Here is a 24,010-nt window from a genome sequence, read left to right as displayed (position 1 = left end):
ATACATCCTTGTTTGCCCATTTAATGGACTGTCAGCTGTGGATGACCCAAGCTCATAAACAAAAGGGCCTCATACATCCGCCCATAAAGTCGGGAGGGTACAACTAAATCATGCAAATGAAATGAAAGTCTCTCCCTTCCATCATTTTTGGCCACCAAACCCCCCTCTGAGCCAGGGGAACTGCGGGTAGTCACGAAGGCTGCTTGTTCGTTCATCGCCTGAGATGGCCGATTTCGACGAGATATTTCCTTCTTCGCGGGGAGCGCCTTATACTATTGCAGTGTTTGCAAATGGCTTGGATTTTTGCCTAAATCGGCGATCTGGACTGTAATGACATGCAAATGGACGCTGTTAAAGGAGAAATAAAAAAGGCATCCGCGCTCTGCCGGAGATTTAGTAGGCAACTAGATTGCCTATCTGCCACGTGTTTTGCTGGCGGAAGACGAATGGGCGCTGTGAATCTTGTTAATACTTTTCAGGCTCGTCCGTTTTAATTTAGGTGGTCTTAAAAAGAGCCGCGGAATGAAAAAATATTTTATCACAACTACTATCTCTGCAGTACAATTTATTGTTTTCGCTTGAATTCATTGGCGAACAACACAAGAGGAGGGAGCCTGAGCCCAAATCCCTACCAAGAGCTAGCTTGGGGTCCGAACTGTTCTTGAAAACCTTACCCGCTGTGTACTTACTGTACAGTATTTTTATTTTGTAGACATTGTAAACATCGTCATCTTACCCTTTAGATATTCTATACTACTAGATATTCTGTGTATAATTTATTAGAAAAAACGTGATGATTCTACTGTAGTCCTTTTCTCGATCACAAGAATTTTTATTTTGTATTTTGCGTTGCTATTTTGTGATAACACGTTTCACTTATGGGGAAAAACCTTAGGCAACCGAAAATAAAAGATGAAAGTAGAGAGAAATAGGCTTAGACGCCGTTAAAATGCTACCCCTTTTATTTTATATGCAAAATACTAGTAAATGTGAGATTTGAAGTCAATTAATTGCCTTTTTTCCTAAGATCTAAAACGAAAAGTACGTTGCGGAAAAGCTGTTGTTATAATATTATTGAATTCGATTGTGTTTTTATAGTCTTTGAGCTGTTTCAGGCGTCCTTCTTAACTTCTTATGATTCTGTTTATAAATGTCTTTAAAACCCTTAAGTTTTATCAGAATTATACTAATGCCATTTATTTTGGTTTAAAAGTTCGTTAAATTTGAAATTAGTTGAAAATGGGGCTCTATCCAATCAAAACGGAAATATTTTTTTGTCCGTCTCCTAGGCTTTCGGTTTATTTGCGAACGGAGGGTAGAGGGAGTTATGAACTGTTTTTTCATCTTTGTGAATAGTTCTTTTCTAAGATTGGTTTATTGATTTTGGGATTTTACGATAAAGAGCTACATTAAAATAGCCTATTAGTACCATATCAATCATTAAAGTTGGGCATTAACTTGATAAAGAAAAAGTTTGATAAAAACAGAAATACGTACTCTAAAAAAGAATATTAATAAAAGAAGGAGCGGGTTGTTGTTTTTCATCATACCTACTCAATAAGTTAGTCACAAGTTTTGTGCAGACTAGGACGAGATAAAAGCCACTTGCTGAAGAATTAAATGTCATGAACTCCCGTTTTCGCCTGACATGCGTCTTCGCATCACTGAGCAAAAGCAATATTCAAAGTCGGCCCTACCAGCTCTCCAAAGAACAAATCCCTAACAAGGCGCTTTGAAAGATTTTGCATTCGACCGTAATTAATTGGAATGAAGGCCCCATGCCGCAAGATCCCTCTCATCCCTAATTGATGAAGGGAACAGATAGCAGACTGCTATCGGAGGTAAGAATTTGGGACGTTTATTACCGCCAGCCTTTCAAAACTCTCTCTCCCAACCTTTTCTATTTTTTTATCCACCCCCCACTTTCTACCCTGATTTCTTGTCGTTTTGTTTGGAAGTCGATGTCACCTAAAGCCGGGCCGCTGAGATGATGACACAGCTAATGGATGTCGTGGAAGTCTTGCTCCAAGCTGTCATCTGCCGCTGTGCGCCCCTCCCTTCCACCAGGGTCTGTTCTCTCTCCCACCCTTCCTCATCGTTTTGTTCTATGAACTCTTACGTTAGTGTGAGATCTCATCAGTTTTGTTCATCGCTTTTTCACGGTCGTCTGATCCTTTATTTGAAGAGATGAAGTGAGTTGATGGCCCTACGACTCCTTCTTCTCACCTTTCTGATTTTTTAACCTTCCATTTTTTCATCCACACGAGATTAAAAGTTCACTAATTGCGAGAACAATTCTTCGTCATGAAATCAATTAACCTCAAGTCACGAGCCTTTATTTATCTACTTTCTAATTACCTGTCCATCATATGTAGGAAATAAATTAATCAATACGTCTTAGTAGATGTTTAACACATTATCGAACATACTAAAGCAATATTTATGTCAGGCATATAATGGAGTAACTACGGCTGTTTCAAATCTACTGGGAACGTTTCCTCCAGAGTAGGATATCTGCAAAGCGAAGACTAAATGGCGACAAAATAAAATTTGCTTTCATGTCTTTAATTTTAAAAATCTTTGTTTCCATGTTCATTTTCAGAATCAAGTTGCTTAGGATAATTATTTGTTTATTTAAATTCAGAGTAGAGTCAGTTAGTTAGAGTAGTTGGAAACAAGAAGTAAATGAAACAAACTGCATTACCAATTTTGTTGTGATTTGGAAAACTAAACTCTTGAGAGACGACTGGGCAACCGAAGAGACATCGAGACTGGACGAGTTCCATGTGTTTCCGAACAACTATTGAGGAATCATCATTCTTTTATATGTAGCACTAAAAAAGCAAATTTTTTTGCACGTTTGAGCTTGTTGATTTTACTTTTACTTTTGATAACAAACGTAGAAAACTCACTTGTCACTAAATGTAATGAAAGAAAAATAGTATTGATTTCAGTGAAAATATAGACAATTTTTTGCGAGAACTTTTTACTTACAGTATATAACGCAGGGTTCGAGATATTTTCGAAAATATTCGATAATTTGATATATATCCGATATTTTCAATTAGCAGAAACTAAAGTCTTAAAAATAGTAAATGCATCATCCTCAAATCACTCTTTATTTTCTTATATTATAATTACAATATGTAGACTTAAAATTAAGACTTTTTTCATTATTTATATCTAATATTTTATTTTACATTTGTATCAATTTTAATGGAGTTAATTTAGGATTAGCTGTTTTACTCATTTTTTTCAGTTATATGATTCAGAACTAAATAATTTACATTAGTCGGTGCATAGTCATGAGACATTTTCGTTTTTCTGAGCAATGTTTAATATTTAATTAGGCACTTTTTGCATGAGTTAAAGTTGGTACATTACTAATAATTTTATGAATTTAAAATACAAGTAAAAAAGGAATATTTTACTATTTTGCTACATTAATAATGTATTAATACATCATAAAAATATAGTAAATAACTTTTTGTTATTTTTAATAATAAATGAACAATATTACTATGATTAATATACTTTTTACTTTGAAAGTACCGTAGTTGAAAAAATTAATATCGAAAATATCAAAATATCATGATTTTTTCAAAATAAATATCGGATACATATCGTGATTTATATCATGATGTATCGACTGATATATATCGCCGAACCCTGATATAACGAGAAAAAAATTCTGGAGTAATTTCATGTTAAGAATTTAGTCATAGGTCCATAGTTTCTTCTTATACAGTAGTCTAACAGCGAAGTTTTTTTTTTTTTTTAGCTTGCAGTGTGAAAAACGCCAAACTAATAATGTGAACTGATGTCCTAGAAAAAAAAAGGTATTTTCTTTCAAAAGCAAAGAAAAAGTTGTTAAAACCAAAAAGTCTAACTACTGTTGCATTTAATGATAGATCAAATAAGTTTTAGGCAAAATAACATCAGAGATAACTTTAATTTTATACTTCAAAAATGCTGATAAATCACGTCTTGTGGTTTATATCCTTATATTTATTTTTATTGATCATGAATTAAGTTTTTAAATATTTCGGACTTTAACATGAAATTGCATTTTTGAAAAATACGATTATGTTTCGAAATAGCAGTTACTGCAAGCTTTCTGAATATAAAAATCCTGGTAGAGACGTGCACTTGGCTAGAAAGCAGCATCCAACTGCGCGATTAATTTTTATCCGTGTAATGGTGCTCTTCCAGAAATGAAACGTCAATGCACAACTCCTAAAAGCAACCCCGGTAATGTGCTTTTTCCTGAATTATGGAACTGATGCCTGTTTGCGAAAATGTTTTGGTCCAACCTTCATTTACAAAAGCCCAAATGATAATGAGAGCGCTATTATTTCTTTACTTACCTTCTTCGCGGTTGGCGACTTCTCGCCCCAACAACCCTGCAAACGCAATATTAAGGCTTTGGTAATTAATCCGTTCGCCGGGGCTTCTGACTCCCTGCAATAATATTTGACGTTTTCCGCCAGAGGGGGCTCTTATTTAACGGATGACGTCAAACTGACATCCGTACGAAGTGGAAAAGTGAAGCGGGCTCGTCTGGCTGGGGGCATCTGTCTTGATCCACTTTGCCCGAGATGTGCGTCTGTTATCCTGGCTGTCTTTTGTTGCTCATCTCTAAGTAGGGTCGTCTCGGTAATCAGCAAGATCTTTCGCAATGCTCTGGGGGATGCTTGTCTCGATCCTTTGTCTCTTCATCTTAAAAACTGCTTCCAATTTTTGGGATGAATTGATGTTAATTCGCCCTTTCCGATTTTGGGAAATAACTGGGCAATTTCCTTTTCAGCCGAAAATTTAATGAAACTTGTTTTGATTCCTTGCATTAATGATTGCTTTGATTTATTTATTGTTGCAAAGAAAAGTTGTTGACGGTTTTACTATTCGATTGTGGAAAGATTGAGTTACACTGTTTGATAAAGTCGTAAAGTTTATTATAGTTTTCTTGTGTAATATGAATAAAGTTTCAAAAAGACAATAACTGCGTATAAAATAATGTTCAAAAGTCTTTATGTTTCAATGTGTAGGGTCAGTTGAGATCAAAGGCAGGGATGCGGAGTCGGGAAGAAAATGACCGACTCCAAATCCGAGAATTTTAGAGCCTCCCACTCTTTTACCCCAAAAATAGTTCGACTCCGATTCCGCAGCTGAAAGTGTAGGCTTTCACGTGGTATAAAAACCAATCCGTTATCTGCAACGGCTTCGTCACAAATAGAAAAATAACAGCGGAAAGAAAAAATACTTCCAGACTCAAAAAACCGTTTTCCTTGAGCTCTGTCCCTGCTACTCACTGCAAGAACTCCAGTGGCCATCAGGGAATGCAGATCGGTGAGAGCTATCATCTGGTGCAAGGAAAGTCAGTTTCTACTGGCGGTTAATTTTAAATTCGAATGTAACGACTTACACCGTGTAACAACTAACCCTGGTCTCCCCTACATGGGCAGAAACTTATTGGCAGTGCACAATTCTGTAATTTAAAAAAGTGTATTTTAAAACCACAACTTGATTATTTATATTAATACTAATAATAACAGTAATGTTTCTGAAAGTTAATTTTACTGCGAGACAGCTACTGTTGTCAAAAGAGCAACATTTTGAGGGGCAGAAACTTAATGGCAGTGCACAATTCAATAATTTAAGAAAGTATTTTAAGCGGCAACTTTATTATTTAATAATACTACTAATAACAATAATAACGTTTTTGCTAGTTAGTTTTCTGATAAACGACTACTGTTGTCAAAGAACGATATTTACGGGGACAAAAACTTAATGGTAGTGTCCATTTCAATAATTTAAGAAAGTATTTTAAACGCCAACTTTATTATTCAATAAAACTACTATTAATAATAATAATGTTCCTGCAAATTAGTTTTCTGATAAACGACATTTACAGGGGCAAAAACTTAATGGCAGTGTACATTTCAAATTTTTAAAGTATTTTAAACGGCAACTTTATTATTGAATAAAACTAAATAATAATACTATCGGGCTCTGCCCCCTGCTCGCTAACGCTCACCAACCCCCGAAGATTGCTTTGCAATCTTATTTGATTCGCAAGCATTTAAATGGTCAATTAGAAAGAAACAGATTGAAAACGCATTATATGAGCTCCCTTTGAAACAATGAGCATCACTTCCCCGGGTTTCAAAATAACTTGTACCAACTTGCAGAGCCGTAAGGGCTAAGGGGCTCTTGAGCATTGGAAATTGCAGTTTTGTACGTTTGAAAAATCGCTTTCATATTCGTGGTCTCTAGTAATATATTTTGCTCTTTAGCTCGATACTTGAATTGAGTTGAGCCTAAGATTTTTGGTTAAAATCGAAACCCTTAAAGTTTGTGAATAAGAAAGAAGAAACACGCAAACCAAAAAGACACAACTATGGCAACGCCAAATAAAACATCAATAATTTTAATTGATGTGAGATTATTCGCACTTGATTTTTAACTGCTTGTAACTTTTTTTTCCTTTGGAGATAGAATCTTAGTTTTTTGACTATAGGTCGAGTTAGATCTGGAGTAAAAAAATAGCCACTCTTTCCAGTGGTGTTCAAAAAGAAAACTGTGGGTCAATTCTTCTGTTTTTTACAAATAGATTTAATAAAAAAAAGCAGTGCCTAAATTTTAGCTCAGCCTAAAACAGTTCGAGCTAAAAACGCAAATAACTCCCGCCGTGTTTAAGTTAGAGCATTGAAATAAATTGCGTAAAACGCGAAAAATTCTACCCTTTTCAACGATATATAATATTAATATGTGCACGTAATTTTTCACTCCTTTAATAGGCAATAATAGGCAATTTACGCGATTTTTGAACTTAAAAAATTAATTACAAAAAAACTGTTTCGAATTTTAAAAAATAAAACACCAAGTGCACACCCTTGGGCTCGAAGTAATTTTGTACAAAATTTCAAGGCTGTAGGTGCTATGGGGTCTCCTGGACGAAGGTCCACCACAGACTTCCTTCCAGAATTTCTTAGAAACCTTACTTTTATTTACTATAAAGAGAAAAAAAAATTGACTGTCGTCTGCGCAGTACATTAACACGAAAACACATGCGTCCGCATCGTACAAGGAAAACATTTTCCGTAAACTTTATGGGAGAGTACATTTTAATAAATAATGAAATGCCTTTTAAACGGCTACTTTATCATCATCATTATTCAACAAATGTTTCTGAAAGTTGGTTTTACTGCTAGTCGACTACCGTTGTCGAAGAACGACATTAAAATTTCAATCACAATGAAATGTAAATGAATAAATTTAAGAAGAAAAACAAAGAAGTAGAAAATTGTCTATCGTCATACACTAAACATTTACACCAAAACACATGCTTTCGAATCGTATAGCCAAAGCGTTTTTCGTCAGCTAAACTTTATGGGAGAGTGCATTTTAATCATTAATGGAAGTGCCTTTTAAACGGTTAGTTAATAATAATTATTGTTTGACAAATGTTTATGCAAGCTAGTTTTACTGCAAGACGGCTCCTGTTGTCAAGGGACGACATTTAATGAGGCAGAAATATAATGGCAGTGTGTACAATTTAATAATTTAAGAAAGTGTGTTTTGAACGGCAACTTTATTATTTATTACTGCTACTAATAATTATAATGTTTCTGCAAGTTAGTTTTACTGCGAGACGACTACTGCTGTCAAAGAACAACATTTGCAGGGGTAGAAACGACAACTTTATTATTTAATACTACTACTAATAATACTACATTATAATTATAATGTTTCCTCAAGTTAGTTTTCTGATAAACAACTACTCTTGTCAAAGAACGACATTTACAGGGGCAAAAACTTAATGGCAGTGTACATTTCTGTAATTTAAGAAAGTATTTTAAACGGCAACTTTATTATTTAATAATACTACTAATAACAATAATGTTTCTGCAAATTACTTTTACTGCGCGACGACTACTGTTGTCAAAGAACAACATTTACAGGGGCAGAAACTTTATGGCGGTGTTCAAATTCAATAATTTAAGAAAGTGTATTTTAAACGGCAACTTGATTATTTAATAATACTATTAATTATAATAACAACGTTTATGCAAGGTAGTTTTCTGATCAACGACTTCTGTTGTCAAAGAAAGATATTTACAGGAGCAAAAAGTTAATAGCAGTATAAATTTCAATAGTTTTAAGAAAGTATTTTTAATGGCAACTTTATTATTTAATAATACTACTAATAATACTAATATTTCTCAAGTTAGTTTTCTGATAAACGACTACTGTTGTCAAAGAGCGACATTTACAGAAGAGAATTTCAGTCAATATGAAAAATAAATGATTTTTTTTATATAAATAGGTACATTTTAAAAAAATATAGACTGTCGTCTGCGCAGTACATTTACACGAAAACATATGCTTCCACATCGTATAGGGAAAACGATTTTTGTCAGCGTTTTTTTATGGGAGAGTACATTTTAATAATTTAATGAAATGCCTTTTAAACGGCTACTTTATCATCATCATTACAGTCGACTCCCGCTACAACGCGATCCAACCTACGCGAAATCGCTATAACGCGATTTTTTTCCCGGGTAAAGAATTTTATTCCTAACGCGAATTCTTCACCCGCAACACGAAAATTTTCTGAAGGGAATCGCGGTTTTTTCGTGAATTGACCTTCATTTCTTTGGCATCGCTGAGGACGGAAGTTCCTACACCGTACTAGTCTAAACATCGCTTACACAAATAACTACTCCTCATTTTCCATTTATTTTTTTCATTCTATATGGGAAAGTTGATGAAATAATGACACCTAAGAGCGCTGTTTTATTTTAAGTTTGTGAAGTTAGAAGGGTAAAAGAGAAAGTTTCAACAGAGAAAGTTTCAACAACTATAGTGCATTTGTTTTTCTTACTACATAATGTACGTACCGTAATGGTTTATTTTACGTCTTCCTTTCCCATTGATCATTGATTTTGTGCATCGTAGCATTTTTTTATGTTAAATAAAACTTTTTTTTTTTTTTTTTGAAACTACAATAAAGAAAAATTCAATTTTTTGTTTAAGAAACAGTAATGTATAGTTAAGAAATGGTTTTTAACAGTTTGAGTTGGTGTTTACATGTGTCTTTAATCGTATAGGTATGTTTATAAAAGTTTTTACACATACCCTTTTCCACAACGCGAAATTTCAACTTACGCGAAGGGTCTTGGAACGCATCCCTCGCGTAAGTCGGGATTCGACTGTATTCAACAAATGTTTCTGAAAGTTGGTTTTACTGCTAGACGACTACTGTTGTCAAAGAACGACATTTACAGGGGAAAACTTCAATCACAATGAAAGGTAAATGAAGAAATTTAAAAAGAAATACAAGTAAGTAGAAAATTGTCTATCGTCATACACTAAACATTTACACCAAAACGCATGCTTTCTTTCGAATTGTATAGCGAAAACGTTTTTCGTCAGCGTAACTTTATCGGAGAGCACATTTGAATAATTTATGAAAGTGCCTTTAAACGGCTACTTAATTATCATTATTATTCGACAAATGTTTCTGCAAGTTAGTTTTGTTGCTGGACGACTACTGTTGTCAAAGAACAACATTAACAGGGGCAAATTTCAATCACAATGAAAAGGTAAATGAATAAATTTAAGAAGAAAAACAAGGAAGCAGAAAATTGTTGATCGTCATACACTAAACATTTACCAAAGCGCATGCTTTCGAATCGTACAAAAAAGCCAAAACGTTTTTCGTCAGCTAAACTTTATGGGAGAGTACATTTTAGCAATTTAATGAAAGTGCCTTTTAAACGGCTGGTTAATTATGATTGTTATTTGAAAAAAAAAAAGGTTTCTGCAAGTTAGTTTTACTGCTAGATGACTGCTGTTGTCAAATAACGACATTTACAGGGGCAAAGTTCAATCACAATTGAAAAGTAAATGAATAATTTTTTTTTTTTTTTTTTTAAAGGTAGAAAATTGACTTCGTCGTACCCTGAACATTTTTCGTTCGCGTAACGTAATGACAGAGTGCATTTCAATAATTTATGGAAGTGACTTTTGAACGGCGATTGTATTTTTATTATGTATTATTTTAATAATAATGTTTCTTCAAGCTAGTTTTCCTGATAAACGATTACGGTTGTCAAAGAGTGACATTTGCAGGAACAAAATTGACAAGTAACATATTGGCTTAATGTCGCACGCATTCCGTGTTTTTTTTTTTTTTTTTTTTTAACGATTAATAAATTGCTACATTATTCCTTTCTGAACCTATGTACTCACGTTCATCACTGATTGTACACGTTTTATTAATTTTATTATATAGATAACTTTTATGGGATCAGAGCTAGGTAGTATGCTTACTCGTTAGTATCGACTTAAAATAAATATTTTTAAAATAGTGTTCTTAAAAATGTTTTTTTTTTTTTTTTTTTTTGAGAAATCAGGATTGCTTATTGCTTTCATCTGACTGTTTTTGGCGTGCTATCATTTTATTTTCACGCCAGCACCCTCTGCAAGCACCACCGTCGACCGGCCCCTCCCGATGCTGCTCCTCTAGCGAAAACTGTCTTCAGGTTGTGTCAATATCCTACACTTACACGCATACATACACAACTACACACACACACACACACATACACACAACTACCCACACATTCATGCCTGCACACAGACACAAACACATATGCCTACACACAAATACACATACCCCTACACACAAACACACATACTCTCCACACACAAACACACACGCTTACATACACACACACACACACACACGTGATTGCGAAAAACATAATTTGAATTCAAAATGACAAAATTCAATTTTTTTTTTTTTTTTTGGTGAAATCGTGCAATCACGCTTCTTGCAGTTATGGAAGAGGTAGTATTTTAATACAAACTAAAAAACTGCTGAATCATCATTCCAATACATAATAGCAGAGTTGAGCAACCTATAGGTACCTAAGGCTTTTCTTAATTCTTCCCACTATGCAATTTGCTCGTTTCGAGAATTAAAGAGATATTCTACTCTTAGTTTTTGGAAATCTGTTTTTAATTGATTTCTGACTGCCTCGATTAAAACTGTGCCAATTAATCTAATTTTCTCGTTGTACCGTATTCCCATCTTTTTTTTTTTTTTTTCATTAGTGCTCTTTTTTGGAATTAAAACTTATGGCGCTTCCGTCGATGCTAATTAGTTTTCCTTCTTTCTCTTTTAACAAAGAACGGGTCTTCTTTGGTGATATGTATATATATATTTTCATTAAACTTCGCCGGAAGACAAGAATTATTTCTTTGAATTTTCGTTCTGGTAAGGCTAAAAAGAAAGAAGGTAAAAAAACAAAATCTCCCTATAAATTCCATTTTATCCGGAATATATATAGTAGTGATATTTTTTCCTCCTTAATTCTGAAAAGGAATCATTTTCCTAAATGTTTCTGGCTCGATCTTGTGTATGCGTTCTCCCCCCCCCCCCCCCTCCTCCCTTCCCATAGAAAAGAAGAAAAAAAGGTGCTATTAGTTTTAATTTTGTTTTCTTTTAATCAGTTGCAAATTGATGTCTACTGCATGCAACAATTTCTGTCGTTGGTTTCCAACCGAAAATGTTTGTAGATTGCTTTTGAAATGTTGAGTTTATGTGATTATTTCAGCTTTTATGTTTAATTTTTAAGTGCTACGCATTTAATTTCATCTTTATTTATTTTGCAAAAAGGGGAGGGGGTATAAGTTTAACTTGTGTATTAGTAGAATCATCGCTCTTCTCTGACTTTTTGTTTATTTGTTTGGTGGTCGAGAGTGTTCTTTGCTGTGATTCATTTGCGCCGATTTTGTTTTAATTTGTAACTTAATATCAATTTAGTTATTGTTAATTTTCAACGTTTTTGCTGTTTGTTCCGAAATTCTTCCTGCAGTCGTTTATGAGCGAGTCTAAAAAAAAAGTCAATACATTTTTATTTTTGAAAAATAGTCTGTGTTTATGTTTTATTTTACTAAATTTTATTTTAATTTATTTCTTTATGTATTCATTTAGGTATGTTAAAATGGCTTCTGCGTAATAAGTTCATTTTTACTCTTTCCGATATTGATCTGTTATTTCTTTTGAGACTTCTCCTTCATATTAAGCTGCTTCATGTACTTTTCGAAGATCATTTTTGAAGTACTATTTATCTCATTCATTTCAATTGTAAAATCCTAAAAGGCATTACTCTGCCTTGTCAATATTGCAACAACTAAAATTTTTATTGAAAATTCATCACGACGAAGAAGGAAAACAGAAAACTCTTAGTAACTACTTTGTAAACCTAATAGATTAGAATTCTTGCATGTATTGTATAGATTGCAGCACTTAAAAGTATTTTATCCAAATACATTATTTTCAATACTGATGATCTCATAAAGAAAAGCCTATAAAAATCAAGTGAGTGTAGGGGAAGTATGGGGGATTGTAAAGTTAAACGTACTTACTTGTTACTTGAATTCAATGTAAAATCCTCTTTTGGATTGTCTGTATTTTATGGAATCTCAGTTTCCTTTAGATTTTCTAGTACTGTAGTTTTTTTTTTTTTTTTTTTTTTTTTTTTTTTTTTAATTCAAAATAATAGAATATCAGAACTGTTTGAAAAAAACATGTCCCCGAGTCGGGAAAAATGAACGCGTACAAATTAAAAAAACTAAAACTCGTTATTGATGAACGGGTAAATCAGTTTAAGCAACTTTTCAGATATTATTTTAAGAACTTATGGATCATTAACGCATTGGAAAAATAGATAGATTTTTTTATATGGGTCGAAAATTTTAGAATAATCTATTCACTTAATGTAAATTTTAAAAAGTAGCGAAAATATTTGCATACGTGTTACCTTATAGTTTGTCACAAGTATGGAGCTTGTCGCTCGGATAATTTTACGCTCTTTTAAAAGCCTTTTATTGCTCAAAATGTGTCGTCAAGGTGATAAATAGGAAAAAATCGAAGTTACATGTTGTATCATTTCTTATAGTTAGAAATAAAAACTATCAAACTCAATTCAAATGAACGTTTTACAATCTATGGTATGTAAGATTTTAAAGGAATATAGAAAGACTGACCAACTAAAAAGTAACTGAAGTAAACGAGGTAGAAAAATTGTAACACCTGGCAAAGATGAACCAAAATTAAAGTAAATTGTCCAAAATAATCGTTGAAAAATGCTTCTTACGTCCATAAGTTGTTGGACAGAATGTATAGCTATCTTATCCACGCCAACTACACTTGGACGGGTGCATAAACTGCAGTTTTATTTGCGGATCTACGAAGTAAGACCAAAGATAAACATGGAGCAGAAATGTGCGCGACTCTCCTGGAGCAAAGAGAAGCTCAAACGGGGGCAACAAGATTGGGAAAGTATTATATTCAGTAATGAATCTTTTTTTGAAATATCAGTAAACAAGAAAAGGTGTTCGAGTTGACGTTTAAAAAGAAAAGCGTTTGAGAAATATTGTGTTAGACGTTCTCTCCACTTTGACACATTGTTCCTGATTTGTGGGTGCATGAGGGCTGCAGAATCTGGAAGTTATATATATCTTACAATAAAACAATGTGTTAATTCCGCTGTTTATCAGTAATACTGCATGATACTTCATCTGATGCACAGCAGTTACACATTTAAACACATTTTATCTTTCAGTAAGATTCGACTCCGTGTCACATCTCGTAATCGACTCATAGATTTTAAACAGAAAGAGGAATTTCGGTATTTAACTGGTCAAGCAACTCTACCAATTTCAATTCGATCAAGAATTTGTGGTACCGTCGAATCTAAAGAAAGCGGTCCAAGACCTGGTGCCCACCAACAAAATTGAGCTCGTTGCCGCATTGAAGAGGGTGTGGAAACAGCGTCAGAGAGAGAAACAATTAATGTAAACAGGTGGTAGAATCCGTATGAGAAAGAATTAAAGCATTTAATCCAGCAAAAAATGACGCATTCTAGTATTGATATTGTTTCTTTTGAAAATGTTTTTCCCCTTTAACTTGAATATTCTAATTTTTTGACTCTATGTAAATATTCATCACTATAAACTTTTGAATTATTCTGTCTAAGGTTATTTTTAATTGATTATATTTGAAATGAAATGCACACTTTAAGTCTAAGAAAGGTGGCACGTTCATTTAAATACCTAATTTGCACTTATATTTGGTTAAAATAAACTTTTTTCCAAAAAGTGGAAAGTGTTCTATTATTTTGACTTTGGATTGTATAAGTATTTTTATTTTTTGAACAAATGTTCAGCAGAAATCATGAGTGTGATTAATATTAAAAAGAACACGATATTTTTTCATATGGAATTAGGATCTAAACTTACTCTACTGCTATATTCCTATAATAAAGCTCACAGTTCTTTAGTGAGAAGAAATGCTGTGCTACCACTTATTACGAATAAATTATGAAAACTCTTTTATACGTAAAAGGACATAACATTTCTGACAAAATTTTGCTTGTTGAGGCTTTTAAGAGCGGATTTTCTTTTGTTAAATAAAGCTAGAGGAAATGATTCACTGAGCTTCCTGCAGTTGGTCTTGAGTTTCTCTGAAGTGACATTTCTGAAGTACCTGCGGGAGTAAATATTCTAAGACAATAAAGAAATGACAACTTGTGTTGTTGATTATGCACATATTTCTGTAGGTTATTTCTTAATTAGACTGGGGAAGGATTTGCTGTCTTGTGAAAGGAAAATATTTTGAGAACAAAGTTATGTTATCGTCTCTACCGAAGACTTGTATTTACATAGAACAGCGAAGTGTTAAAAAGATTTGTAGTTTCTTAATATTTCGATGGAAGAAGAACTTTCCTTTTTTGCATTCTTAAGAAGATGTATATAGCTAGAGCATTTTTATTGATAGAGTTTTGCGAACTGAAACAATGATATTGTCAATAAATAACTTGCGGTTTGCGTGTTTTTTTGTTTTTTTAAGAGAGAAAGAGGGGGGGGGAGAGGTTTTCAATTAATTTTTTATTCGTTTATTTGTTAATGTTGAAAAAAATAGCGGATAAATAAGCTATTTCGTTATAGTCTGGCTCTGGTAAGAGGTGTTTGGGCTTGGACGTGTTCATTTATGCTTGAGTTGAAATAGGAGAAATTCTTAGATTGGCAAAACGCTAATAGTCGTTATTGGCAGCAGAAAGTCGTAGGTTAAAAAAAAAGCGGCTTTACTCACCCCTATTTTAACAAATGAAATCGTTTACGCTTCTGCCGGATACTTATCAGAGCCCCAGACTATATAGTTATAGAAAATTTTAAGTTTTGATGAAGTACATAAAATGATAAAATTCACTAGTTTAGTCAATTCAAAGCAGTTTTTGTTCCAGAAAATACTAATATGTTTTTTTAAAGGTCTGTCTTAGCGATCGTATACTCGAGAGAGTCTTTTTTGCAATTACAGTTTGTAAGGTATTGTTTCAAGACTCAAATTGAACTCCAAAATAGTCACTTGTATTTTTATGCGATCCCCTCCCCCTTTTTTTTTGGGGGGGGGGGTAAATATATTTTCTAGGTAGACTTTTTTTTTACTTCTCATTTAACTGTACCTCCTGAACGAGTTATACAGTCAAATGTATAAGCTATTCATTTGTGAACTTGTGTACAACATTTTAATTTAAAAACTAATTTATCTCATGAAAGAAATCTAGCGTTTTTATCAATTGTGATGTAAAAGTTTCAGATACTCTCTCTCTCATTTTTTCCTTTTATTGAACTTCGATGAATTTCGAACGAGCCACGAATTTGAAAAGCTTAGTTTTGCAGGATTGTTCAATATTATTCGAATAATTTCGATATTAATCTTTGTAACTTTACAATCTAAATCGAAGAAAAAAAATAATTTTTTCTCCGTATATGAGACTGATCTTTTTAACTTTTATCTCATTTTACTCATTCATTTCTTGTTTATTTTTTTAATTGATTTTTATTTTGTTTTATTTATTTCTTTTCATTATTTTTTTAATTTAATTTATTTATTTATTTGTCGAAGTGAAAGCAAAAAATCATTTTTTTTTTCGGCAATCACTGGCAAAGTTTGATTTGGTTTTGGAAAAAAAAATTTAGTAGCTTAACTCAATATTATTCAAAATGATAGGTATACCCATCTACGGGCCTGCGCACTGTAGCGTAAATAATGTGAGATTGATTTAGTGTGAAAAAATTTGTTTCCTAGAAATATCTTCACCCTGAAAAAAAAAAAAAAAATCCTTCGGGTCTCACTTTAATTTCGTTATTGATTTCTTCCTCTTCCTTTTCCGGATTTGAAGTAACGATTTTATCTAACTTCGTCCTCACACCCATCTTTGCTTTTTATCACTTTAGGTTCCCTGATATCGCCTGCAGGGAGGGAATCTTGAGTATAGAAAGCTCATGTATTATTTATTTTTTCCTTCTCAGGGTCTTCTACTCTTACTGCTATATCTAAAATCGAAAATACGTCGATCTGGCTTATCACTTAAGAGTCAGTTTTTACTTTTTCATATATACGGGAAACCTTGTTCCAGGCTAAATAAGATTCCGAAAAATTTTCGGCCCTCAGCTATTCTTATAAACATTTTATCGGATACAGATAAAAATATGCTGAGAAACATTTATAAATTTTTTATTGTGTTTCTTTCTGAGTTTCGCATATTTATTGATATTGAAATGCATTTAAAATGATTTTTTTAATGTAAATATATGTATATAAAACATTTTTATTTACTTTAAATCGTTCCTGAATGAAATTTGATACACTCAATTTATTTATTTGTAAGTTGTTTTTGTTCTACGCTAGGTATTTCAAACATTTCCCTCCTTTGATCCAAGGTTTGGTAAAAATGAGCTATGTTGCAAGATTCCGTATTTTTGTATTCTATTTCTTCTTCCCTTTTTTTAATTAATTTATTTATTTTTGTTTCTTTTTTATTTAAATACTAGCCGCCTGCGGCGACCAGCTGGTCCGCCTTTTTACGCCATTCGCCTTTTTACGCCAGGGGTGCCGCCTTCGGCGGCTGCTTAAACAATTTAGCGACGACATTAATCAATGTTTCTCTCTATAAATCAGTATTATCATTCGTTTTTTTATGCCAATGTTGCCGCCTTCGGCGGCTACTTAAATAAATTTCGTGGCGGTATCAATCAATCTATATCCATCTATATCATTAATAATTTGAATAAAATATTTTCTAGATCTGTCTCCAGCTTCGTCGTTTGGAATATTTTTAAAGGAGGGGGAGGGGAGACACAAACGACGTACTCTTCATGCAAATTTTGTCGAAAAATAACAAAAAGCACTTCCACTTTATGTGAAAGCATTGTTTTTTCAAAGTCATGGTGTATGTGGGGGAGGGAGGGGGGCATTGACACCCAATGTGCAAGCACCCACCTACGGCGGCTGTTTGGCTAACTTGTCATTTACCTTTTTACTTCAAGTTTGCCGCCTTCGGCGGTTGTTTGAATAAATTTGGCAGCAGTATTAATCAATCCATCTCTATCTTTTTTTTTTGTGTCATTCACATTTTTACGCCGAGATTGCCGCCTTCGGCGGCTATCTACCTTTACAATCTATCTCTACATTTTCTTATCCATCTCTATTTATTTTGACCTCCTCGCCCATTTCCTAATAAAAACAAAGAACACTCAAAAAACCGCTTTTTTTAATTTAAGTAGAGCAAAAAAAAAAAAAAAAAAAAAAGCTCAAATTCCCCGTAGTATGCAAAAAGTAGCGTTTGACAAAGATAAAAAAAATCTCGCTGTTTTTATTGAATTAATGCGCACAACTATGAAATGTAACGTAATATAGATACAGCGAAAGGTCCAGCTTGGGGGGGGGGATGGAAAAAGAAATAAATGCAATCCTTAAATAAAACAAAAAAAGCAAAGAAAAAAAGCAAGCGCTGCCGAAAAACACGTGGTCATCACGTCAGAAAATGTAGAAGCAAGCTATATAGTAAAAAAAAAAAAGATTAACATTGCTTGCGATTAAGATTCCATCGTAAATATCGAATCGAAACCCAAGTAGTGACGTCACAGGCATAAAAGATTGAAGAACGCTTTTTTCGACTGATGCGTGAAAGGACATGATGTGTTGAGCATTAAAAAAAATTGTAAAAAAAAAACTATTGCGTATTTTTAAGAACTTTTTTCTTCTGAAGAGGGCGAAATGTTTTTACTATTACCAACTTAAATTTCAGAAATGAGGCTTTGATACTTCTCGCAGGATGATATTAGAAAGAAGTAAAACCCGGGAAAACATGCAAATTAAAGGTTTTTTCAAAAATTCATAAAAAATACAAAAATTGCTCTATCTTCAAAATTTTTTTTTTCATCATATTTAAAATTAAATTTCCGACACTATAGTACCAAAAATATTTGTCTGGCGCGATTGGTTCGGAGTCTGTGAGGTTAAAAGTACTAAAAAGTGCTAAAAATCACATAAAACATTAAATAACTTTTTTTCTAATTAAAATATCAAAAATCGAAGCCCGAGGTGCACAACTTGAGCAAAAACTACACCTGTATACCAAATTTCATCTTTCTAGGCCTTACCGTTTTCCCGGGATGCGCGCCACACACACACACACAAACATCTTATTTTATTATATGTATAGAAGAATGACTTTACAATACATCGTAAAACTGAGTACCTAATCGAATTCAGCAGAAGCAGAGTTTCTTATAGAGCACTATTTCTGTTTTCGCAGAATATGGTTTAGACTTAAAGTTTTAAATACAGAAAACAGACCCAAACGTAATTCTATTTACTTACCATGCCGTGCTAAGCGCAAAAGACGTATCTGCATCTAAGTTCAAAATGAGAAATTGCCGTTTAAAGTTTAGTGCCCTCCGTGTGTTTGATACAGATGCAACTTTTTCAGATTTTTTACTTCCTTTTTTCCAAAAAAGAAAGTATTGTATTCGCGAAAAAAATTTCACTCAAAATTCGGCCTTAATTTCCATTTTGCTCACCCCCGAATTAATGTTCAGTTTTTTTTTGAAACCGACCACACGCGGATAATTGCCTAAGAACGTATAAACAGTCGAAATGTCCATTTTGACATTCCCCAAGTTAATTACAACTTTTCTCGTGACGTCCGTATGTACGTATGTATGTATGTGCGTATGTATGTCGCATAACTCAAGAACGGTATGTCCTAGAAAGTTGAAATTTGGTACGTAGACTGCTAGTGGGATCTAGTTGTGCACCCCCCCCCCTTTTTGGTTGCATTAGGGGGTTTCTAAAGGGGTCTTTGCCCCTTTTTTGGGGGGAAATCATTGTCGATTACGATGTATACTCAAGTGGTGTTATGATTTGGTTGACACTTGGCGATATATCGCCAGTGTTGGCGGCAAATTTGGCGATTTTTTTTGAGCAATCACGATTGCTTATTGTTCTCATTTGACCGTTTTTGGTGTCCGTGCCTTTTTCAACTTGGACCAGAAGCCTCTGCAGCACCACCGCCCACCGTCCTCTGCTGGCGGCGCGGCGCGGCTGCTCCGGTTTTGAGCTATCCGCTTCTCCTGGTTGGAGGCGTCCATATCCTACACACACACACATACAGCACACGACTTCACACACATACACACACACCTACGTGCATACACACAGGTCTACGCACACACAACTATGCACAAGTAACCGCCCAGGAGGAGAGGCAGACTTGGGGGGGACAGGAGCCGTTATAGAAACATTAACTCCAATGAGTAGGGTCCTGTCTCAGTTCGTGATTGCGAAAAACATAATTTGAATTCAAAATTTCAGAATTTAAATTAATTTTCTTTTTTTTTTTTTTTTTTTTGAGCAATCACGATTGCTTATTGTTCTCATTTGACCGTTTTTGGTGTCCGTGCCTTTTTCAACTTGGACCAGAAGCCTCTGCAGCACCCCCGCCCACCGTCCTCTGCTGGCGGCGCGGCGCAGCTGCTCCGGTTTTGAGCTATCCGATCTCCTGGTCGGAGGCGTCCATGTCCTACACACACGCACGTTCACACACACACACATACACGGCTTCACACACACATACGCTCACAGACGCCTATGTGCATACACACAGGTCTATGCACACGTAACCGCCCAGGAGGAGAGGCAGACTTGGGGGGGGGGACAGAAGCCGTTTCTAGAAACAATAACTCCAATGAGTAGGGTCCTGTCTCAGTTCGTGATTGCGAAAAACATAATTTGAATTCAAAATTTCAGAATTCAAATTAATTTTTTTTTAAATCGTTTCAATTTGGCCACTGGTGGTGATATTTAGAGAGTAAACTATTGAATCACATTAAAATTGCCAATAATCGGAAAAATGACATTAAAATTGGAGTAAAAGGAAGTCATGTGATGCACACATCAGCGCGTTTAAACAATATTTCCCACTCACAAATGATCATAAAACATTGTATTTAGGTACAATGTGTGACAAAGAATCATTTGGTGACTGCAACTCAATTTTGATTTTAAAAAAATGCAGGTACGACTTTTGTTCTTAGCACGGCAGTTCCCTGAAACATTTATCCGATATGACGTGTTGACTTGTCTGCTTTTTAACTACAGTCATTTATTTTCTCTTTACAGGTTGATGCGCTGTTCCTAGATCCACAACACGTAGCCAATTGCGTCTCCAAGGGAAAATCAGAGGTATGCTTTCAATATCACAATCTAGACAAAGTTTTGCGCTGTACGAAAGCTAACGAAGGGATAGTATATAGTTTGTGCAATGTACAAACTATCCATTTGTTGGCTTCTTTTTTTTTTTTTTTTTTTAACCGAAAGTGCTCTCAAAAGCTTCTAATAAAGAGGGAAGAACTTAGTCAGACTAACTTTGCCGCGGGCAGGTAAACGGCACTATCTGCAGAAACGAATTTTCAAGATATTTGAAGAAAAGCATTTTGGATTCACAGAGTGGCCACTCACTCTGGAAACCTGGAAAGCAGGGAATTCTCAAGAAATTTTGAAATACCTCTGGAAAACCTGGAAAACGCAGGGAAATTTACAAGTCAACTTTGGAAATTACGACAGTTAATTTATCGATTTTCACTGCGAAATTGGTACAATGGTTTTCCACTAATTGACTTTTTGTATCTATGCATAAAAATCGGTGTTCTCGCGTCAGAGGAAAAAACTAGAAATTTGCGGAAGTCCACGCCATACTTTGAAAAAAAAGGGTAACTGTTTGCTTCATTTTTCTTGAAAATAAACGCTAAAAAAAGAAGACAAGGGAAATGTAAGCTATTATTTATTTTTTTTTTATTATGCCAAACAATGGAAATAAAAGGGTGTTACCAGAGTTATTTTTTAAGTTTTAATTTTCCTGATTCATTAGGTACTTCTATTTGTTTCTTTTAGTCTCTTGTTTGTTTAATCTTGCGGTTGGCAACTATGAATAACAATGTAAGGAAATTAAATTCGCAAAATGGCCGTAATGCCATTTCAATGTGTCTGAAGAACAAATTCTAAACGACTTTCCTCATGATGTGTTAAATTTTACCTCACAAGTATATAGGGAAGGGGGAGCACATGTAAGCAACTTTTATTTAATATACAAATCATGAGAAACGCTTGTAAGGGCGATACACATAGTTGTGTACGTAATGTATGTATGTGTATTTATAGATGTGTTGTATAATATAGTGGTTTAATTATGTATCAAAATGAAATTAATATATCGGAAATACGTTTTGTGATCTCTGTAATTTCAGGGGTCGAAGTGGTCCTATATATCCTATATTTCCTATATTTTCAAAAAAAGTAGGAAAATCGTCCTATATTTCCTATATTTTTGGAAAATGTCCTATATTTCCTATATTTCTGTTTTTTATCCAATTTATTTCTTTAAAACAACAGTAAATAAACTATCTGACTTCGGATTTTTCGTCGAGAGTACATTGCAAACGAATTTCAAATTAAAAGACACAACTCAATAAATCCTGCAACAGGCGTCTTCTGTCATTGGCTACAGCAATATGACGTCACTGTAGTGGGTGGAGTTTCGATAACGAATTCTGAAGTTGGTTTTAGAATTTTGCGTTTGGCAACAGCAGTTTGTTTTGTTTTCCAGCGTGGTTTTTTTTTTTTTGGTTTTGTTTTCGTGGGTTTTTTTTTTTTTTTTTTTTTTGGCTTTTGTTTTCGCGGGTATATTTTTGTGTTCAGTGCATTTTCTGATCGGAATGTTATAATAGTCTTTTTGAAATCTTTTCTTTTTGTGGAATTTTATAGAACAAAATATCTGTATGTTTGTGTTACAAAGCATTGGTTATTTCCTGTTAGTTCTCAACACAAAGACGGTTTTTATTTATTTATATAAGCTATGTTTGTGACACTTCTATCCCTGCAAAAATTGTGTTGCTGTGTTAATTATCAATAAATTTCACTTTATTCTTTTTTTTTTGTCTACAAAGTACACTTTTTTCAAAAATTATTCTTTCAACTACAGGAAAGTCATTTCAGGTGTAAGTTATAATTTTGTTTGAAGGTTTTTTTTAAAACAAAATCATTGATAAGAATAAATAAATAATATGTATGTATTATTTCTTTTTTCATAGCGAAACTATTCATATAATGTGTCCTATATTTGTCCTATATTTTTTGTGGAAAATGTCCTATATGTGACAAGTCGATCACTTCTACCCCTGTAATTTCAGAAATTTTACTCTGGAAATCTCAGCGAATTTGAGTTTGTCTGAAGAGTAGCCACCCTGTTTCAATACTAGACCAACAATAGTGAAATGTTGGAATAAGACGTTTTCTCGCTCCTTTTTTTCAGCGGAAATTAAATAACCGAGCTTTTACAATAAATCCAGCGTACAATAGATGACAAAAATGCAAAATTATAAAAAAATGAAGCGTTTGCAGTAATTGCTCTCTACCTGCCCACGGCTGAACTGACCAACATATCTCCTAAACAACTTCTCTCTCTTTCTCTTTTTTCGCAAATTTCATTTATTTATTTCTTACTTCTTTTTACAAAAAGGAAGAATTGTATTCGCGAAAAAAATTTCGCTCGAAAATCGACCCTAATTTCCATTTTACTTACCCCCAAATGAATGTTGAGTTGTTTTTTTTTTTTCTACTCGGGACCACACGTGGATAAGTGCCTAAGAACGTATAGACACGCGAAATATCCGTTTTGACGATTCCAGAGTTAATTACAACGAGTTTTCTCGTGACGTCTGTATATACGTATGTATGTATGTGCAGATGTGCGTATGTATGTCGCATAACTCAAGAACGGTATGTCCTAGAAAGTTGAAAATTGGTACATAGACTCCTAGTGGGGTCTAGTTGTGCACCTTCCCTTTTGGTTGCATTCGGCTGTTTCTAAAGAGGTCTTTTGACCCTTTTTGGGGGGGAAATCAGTGTTAATTTCGATGTAAACTCAAGTGGTATTATAATTTGGCGGACACTTGGCGATATATCACCAGCATTTTGGTCACCAACTTGGCGACAAATTTGTCGGTTTTTTTTTATTTTTTATTTTTAATCTGGTTTTAATTTAGCTGTTGGTGATAGAGAGTAACTACTGAATCACATTAAAAATGCCAATAATTTGGAAAATTCATTACATTGGAGTAAAAGGAAGTCATGTGATGCACACATCAGCTCGTTTTTTCCTACTATATCAGTAACTTTAAGCAATTGAAAATCATGCAATAGGGCTTGATTTACCGTAAGAGCACTTATTTTTGCGAGACTTTAATTTTCGTGAACCCCCGTCTGAATCGCGAAAATTTTAACCTCGTAAAATATTTTTTCGCTACGGATTTTTCGTTGGCTATATTAATATAAAATTTGCAAAGTTGGCAGCTCGTGAAATCACAGACATCTTTATTTTCTCCAAAATTGCGGCGTTTTGAACCTACATATTTTAAAACTGGAGTCAATCTCTAATCTAAATTATAAACACTTTATGGAGAAGAGTTCAATCCCCTACAACTTTAATCGTAACTACAAGTACAGAAGAGTTCTTCTGTTAATTGCTTGAACTTCTAGTACGATTCCAGTTACGGAAGTATTATTTTGAGAGTCAAAATGTCTGTCCTGTTTACA

The 24,010-nt window shown here is 33.9% G+C and overlaps 1 protein-coding gene across 1 annotated transcript in view; it reads left to right on the top strand.

Annotated features, from left to right (window-relative positions):
- LOC129224521 (semaphorin-2A-like) overlaps positions 1-24,010 on the top strand; it is a 541,294-nt gene that overhangs the window by 471,074 nt on the left and 46,210 nt on the right. Inside the window, exon 6 of the mRNA XM_054858986.1 lies at positions 20,540-20,602. Coding sequence (XP_054714961.1) covers positions 20,540-20,602 — 63 coding nt within the window. The remainder of the gene's footprint in view (positions 1-20,539; positions 20,603-24,010) is intronic.

Source organism: Uloborus diversus, chromosome 6 (assembly GCF_026930045.1).
Source record: "Uloborus diversus isolate 005 chromosome 6, Udiv.v.3.1, whole genome shotgun sequence".
Lineage (NCBI taxonomy): Eukaryota > Metazoa > Arthropoda > Arachnida > Araneae > Uloboridae > Uloborus > Uloborus diversus.
The sequence above is the reverse complement of the archived record's forward strand: the minus strand, read 5'-3'. Positions and strand labels throughout refer to the sequence as shown.